This window comes from Oryx dammah, unplaced genomic scaffold (assembly GCF_014754425.2).
Source record: "Oryx dammah isolate SB20612 unplaced genomic scaffold, SCBI_Odam_1.1 HiC_scaffold_17, whole genome shotgun sequence".
In the NCBI taxonomy this organism is placed as follows: domain Eukaryota; kingdom Metazoa; phylum Chordata; class Mammalia; order Artiodactyla; family Bovidae; genus Oryx; species Oryx dammah.
This window is the reverse complement of record NW_024070201.1, coordinates 47,357,506-47,363,294: the sequence shown is the minus strand read 5'-3', so window position 1 is coordinate 47,363,294 and position 5,789 is coordinate 47,357,506. Positions and strand designations below refer to the sequence as shown.

Here is a 5,789-nt window from a genome sequence, read left to right as displayed (position 1 = left end):
ATGCACATGAGGAAATTTAGGAGAGTCACAGGTTGATAATGGTAATGGTTTTATGAGCTTGTGCATATGCCAAGATTCACTGGATAGTGCATTTTAAATATATACAGTTAATTACATGCCATTTTTAATAATGAAACTTAAAAATATGTAATACTCTCTATTTCACCTGCAACTGAAAAGCAATTTTAAATGAATTTTAGTCTAAATATGAAAGAATGTCATTGTATAAGATGACTATGTCATAAACACATGAGAGGAAAAGATTTCTTAGATCAACATGGAAATGTTTGAAACTGTTGACTGAAACCACCTACTTTGGCCAGGCACAATGATAACCAGTTTCATGAATTATCTCACAAAGAGAGTTGCTGATAAAGGAAATGGTGCTAGCTGAAAACAAACAAACAGACAAACAAACAAAACCTAGGAAATCTAGAGAGGGGCCAAAAGGAGGAGAAAGGAGATGATATGTACAGCCAATTATCCATAATGCTAGAATCCATCTTGGCTACGAGATGTGTGAGCCACCATGATGATCCCTGAGTTAGAGCAAACATGGGCCAAGAAAGATGGTTGGCTGGGGCCAACCCAGAAACTAGGCCCATTACCATAAAACCTGAAATTTTGAGCCACATAATAGAGCAGTTCTTTCAGGTTCCCTTACCCTTTCTGCCCCAGCTCTCCTGCCCCAGTGCCCCTTTCCCTCTCCAATAAAGTTTCTTCTTTGTCAACACATGTGCCTCTGTTCAGATAATTCATTTCTGACTATTAAGCAAGAGCTCAATCTTAGGTCCTGGGAGCCCCTCCCCTCCCTGAATTTCTGCAACAGAAGCAACTAGCATTTAATTAAATATTTGATAATTTTGATTATTTAAGATACCTATTCTTCAAAAATATTTCAAGTATTCTACAAAAAGCAGAAAATATTTTTAACGTGTATAATCTAGAAAAAGGTTACATCAAAATATATAAATACCTCATAATATAATAAAAATAATAGAAAAAATCCAAATGTATCATGACATAAATATGTAAATATTTGATTTAATCTGATTATTTATTTGAAAATGATAACTAAAATCACAAAGAACTACTATTATAAATGTACCATATGGCTAAAATGATGATAAGTGTATCAAATATTAGTAAAGATGTCCAGTAATAAAGATTCTTATATTCTGCCAGTGAATATAATTGAACCAATATTTTAGAAATGCATTAAACCACTTACTAACATTGGCAGTACCCTATGAATTAGCAATAAGACTTTTAGATGCAGAAATCATCACTCTAAGTGCACCAAGATACATATACAAGAATGTTTAAAATTGTGTTCTTCAAAATCAAATCTTCTCAATGCCCATAAACAGAGGATGGGTAAAAAAGCTGTAGTATATTCATACCATAGTACATTATGCAGCAAAGAACATGAACATGATAGATGTACAAAAAATATTCTAGTCAAAAATTCACAAGAAGAAAAACAGAAAAAAATCAATACTATGTGCTTCCAATTATATAAAATTGAAAAATCAGCAAAACTAAACTATAAGGTTTAAGAATGCATGCTTAGGTTATAAACATATATATAAAAAATGTATAATTACTTTAGCTATTAATATAGAGATTATCTTTAGGAAGAATGAGAGACTGTAATGTAATGGTGAAGGAACACAACACAAGACTTGTAAGGAATGAGAAATTGTTTCTTCATCTAGAAGTTATTTTCATGAACTTTACAAAACTGGTTATTTTCACTTTTCTGTATGAGAATTATATTTCAAAAATCAAAGAAAATATATCTGCACTCCACTACTATTTTCTACACAGAAAACATATCTTTGGTTATATTACTCGCTTCTAATCACCTGAATCAATGTTTAAATTCTAACTATTTATTCTTATAAAAGGTAAGGTAATTACTTTTCTTGTATTTTCTCCAGAAGTGTCAATACTTGACCTATTTCTAATCTCCTATTTAAGAGACCAAAAAATAGTTGCTCAATTATTACACCTTGTTATTGGTCTCGTTAGCTAATTATAGGCTTAAAAAACTTGACTGTGAACCCACAGTCATATTATACCCTACATACCTCATTTGAAAATTACTTTTTATGTATGATGATGTACTTTTGTGGTTTATGTTGTTTGTCTTTTCTCATACTCCAGAAGATAAATAAAGCCAGGCATACTGATGCATATGAAATGTGTTTGGTTTTGTTGGTTGATACAGCTAGGTTGGTTTTTCTTATTGAGCTTTTCAAATGTATGTGCTTTTTCTAGTATAATTTATGCACTTTGGCACATTTTTGCACTTTATATTTTGGAATATGGTTTTCCCAATTCCTGCATAATTAATTGGTTATTGTCATCACATTCTGTTTGCCTTGGTTTCTTATTCAGGGATATCACAACTTTTTATCTTCATTCTGTGCACATTAGATGCTATATATAACCTCGGAGAGAATTCATATATTTGCTATTTTACTTCTTTTGAGAGGTGGATGTCTTCACCAGTTATTCATTATGCACTATGGTTGCCACAGCTTTTTGAAACATTTAATTCTGTAACAGATTTAAAATTAGTTAAGTTTTTGTTACTTTATTAAAGAAATTTTTGTACATCTGAGATTCACTAACATATTGCTTTATTACTTCCCTTGGTGTATTTTTCCTTTCTTCATATACCTCAGGTTTATAAAAATCTTATTAAAAACTTAGTGCAGAACTTCCCTGGCAGTCCAGTGGTTAAGACTCCGCCCATACAGGGGGCACAGGTTCAATCCTTGGTCCAGAGCAAACATTCCAAAGATTCCACTTGCTGCTCAGTATCTAACCTAACTGAGGTCAGTTGTAAAAGTACATTATGACACAAGTTCATTCTGCTTTATTCAACATAATTATTTATTCCAAAATAATTATCTGCTTCTGCCTTTTACATGACATGATTCCTTTTTCTTTCTTTTGTAGTGAAATGTTGGGTTATTTCTTTCTTTGACTATGCGTTAGTTTACAACTACATATTCAGGTATCTCTCTTTGTTTACTACATTTTTCTTCAAAGTTTTCTTATTACCCTAAAGTCTCTATATTTGTTGGCTTTGAATACCATTGATCAACAGCAAGAAAATGTCTTAATTGTTCATTATTCAATGTCATTTTTCTGAAGTTTGAAGACTCCTCAAGCATTACCTTACTGTTGATAAAAGCACCAGTTAGACACAGTTCCTCTACTCAAGATACTTGCAGTATGAAATTTCTAAATGCAGTGAAAATGTATTTGTATATGTGTTCAATGCTAGAACTAAAGCTCCAGTTTCAAGCAAAACTCAAATTGGGTAAAATCATTCAAATATTTCTGCCTGAAAAGATGTTTTCTATTTGGATACTGATTGGATTTTTTGGATAAAAAAGGTACATTTTTGAATATGCTTAAAATTTCTATTAACATTTTTAAATGCATGCTTTCCTGTGAAAACTCCTCAGTGTTTATAGACTTTGGATAGCATCATACAGATTTTATATTTCTGATATTGATATTACTAATTTTAGATAGTTTATATATTCATCAGTTATTCAGAGAAAGTAGACAAAAATAGATAAGTGTTTTCAAAATATCAAAATATAGATTCATAAACAAATATTAGAAAGTAAAACATAGCTAGAATTACATCTTTGAATTGGTTTAGCAGCCTGAAAATATTTATATATTTCATGGTGCTTAAAAATTACTGGAAATGAAGTACTGTTTTCTTCAATTTTGCTGTCAATATGTGCTGCTAGAAGGGAAATTCTAGGTTTAAATAAACAGGACCAAACAAGAGTAACAGAAAAAATTTGAAATCTCAGCATAAGGGAGCTTGTTCTTTATGTGAGTAGCAAATCAAAATTTTTAACTATTTGAGGATTTGTTAAATTATCAGCATTTGAGCTTTAAAGATTGTTTTCAGATGTAGATATTCGTTCATGATGTAACTTTTCACCATATTAAAGTTGCTACTTTAAACTAACCTAAAATCTCTACGGAAGGAGCCACTAACGATCAGGATGGCTTTTGGAGAAGATCATTTTCAGGACTTGGTCACGGATTTGTTTGGTCTTCACTCCATAGACGATTGGGTTGAGAAAAGGTGGGACTAAAAGGTAAAGGCTAGATAAAAGGATATGAATGTATGGTGGTATGTGAGAACCAAATCTGTGTGTGAAGAAAGAGAAGAAGCCAAGGAGGTAGAACTGCAGGAAGACACAAATATGAGCGATGCAGGTATTAAAGGCTTTCAATCTTGCTTCCTTATGGCGTAGTTGAAAGACAGTGACAAAGATCTGAACATAGGACAAAGTGATAAAGCTGATGTCAAATCCTAAGATAGTGAAGGCAACAAACAGACCTAATATCTTGTTGATCCGTATATCTTCAGTAGCCAGCTTCACAATGGCCATATGCTCACAGTAAGAGTGGGAGACGACTGCCGTTCGGTAGAATTTAAGACGATATTTGATAAGCACTATGCATGGTGCTACAAGAACGACAGCCCTGAGTATCACACCAATTCCAATGTGAGTCAAGAGTTTTTGAGAGAAGATCCTGGCATGTCTCAAGGGATTACAGATGGCCACATAGCGATCTAGGGCCATGGCCAGTAAAACACCTGATTCGGTTGCCTGGAATGAGTGAATAAGCCACATTTGTAGAAGACACGCATCAAAGGAAATCTCTGTCAAACGAAACCAAAAGATGCCTAACATTTTGGGGAGAATACATGTGCTAAGTGCAATGTCTGTGGCTCCCAACATGGCCAGAAAAATGTACATTGGACTATGAAGACTGTTTTCATATTTGATTATCACTAAAATTAATGTATTCCCAATTACTGCCATAACGTACATGAAACAGAATGGAATTCCGATCCAACACTGCACTGACTGCAGGCCAGGAATCCCCATGAGTGTTAGTACAGAGGGCATGAAGACCGAGCCATTGGGTCTGAGCATGGTGATCTGAGTAGTAGAATCAAGACGTGCTACTTCTATGTCATCTTTTAATTCCTGTTACAACTGCAAAATTAAAAATTAGAATGAGTTATTTTGCCAAAACATACTTTAATTAGATTAGGAGGATACCATCTTACTTTCTCTGCCCAGTGACTCCTCTCTAATTTTCCATCTCTTTTCTCAATGTCTTTAAGTAACCAATTATCAGATTCTATGTTTCTGCATGCCTTTATTTTTTTCAGTGAGAAAAATTAAATGGACTGTATGGCTTCTTTCTGGTCCATGACTACTGAAAGAAATTCTCCTTAGCTTGTGCTTTTGTGCATACTAATCATCAGCGCCTTCTTTCTTTTTTTGGTCACCTACCAATTGGAATTGAGGGGAAAATTCATCTAATTCAAAATAATGAATTTGAAGACTAGACTGTACCTAGCTCCAGCATGAAGGATCTATAGTAGTGGTAAATCATTCTGTTTGGTCATAATCAGAAAGCAAGTTTGATTAGAATATTTTTCAGTTTTGCAGCTCGCTATTTTTTTTATTCTCTTAAATTGGTTTCTTCTTGGCCAGATCCCTCTGAAATATACACTCTCCAAGTGCTTCAAACTAATTATTCAAACTTTCAGTGTTTTCTCAAAAATGAGCCACACATCTTTACCTTCCTCTACTTAAGCTCTCATAAAATAAACCCATTACTTTGAAAAGTCATGGATGTTATCCCCTTATCCTTGGTAGTTCTTTTAAGATTTATTCTCACTATGCCCTGCTATATACATATCACTTGTATTCAATTTCAAG

At 33.3% G+C, this 5,789-nt stretch overlaps 1 protein-coding gene across 1 annotated transcript; it reads right to left on the bottom strand.

Moving 5' to 3' along the window:
- Positions 1–4,034: 4,034 nt before the first annotated feature.
- Positions 4,035–4,991, bottom strand: LOC120875913 (olfactory receptor 52A5-like). The gene has a single exon (XM_040257667.1). It carries the CDS (start codon positions 4,989–4,991, stop codon positions 4,035–4,037), a length of 957 nt encoding a protein of 318 aa, XP_040113601.1.
- Between the last annotated feature and the right edge of the window lie 798 nt (positions 4,992–5,789).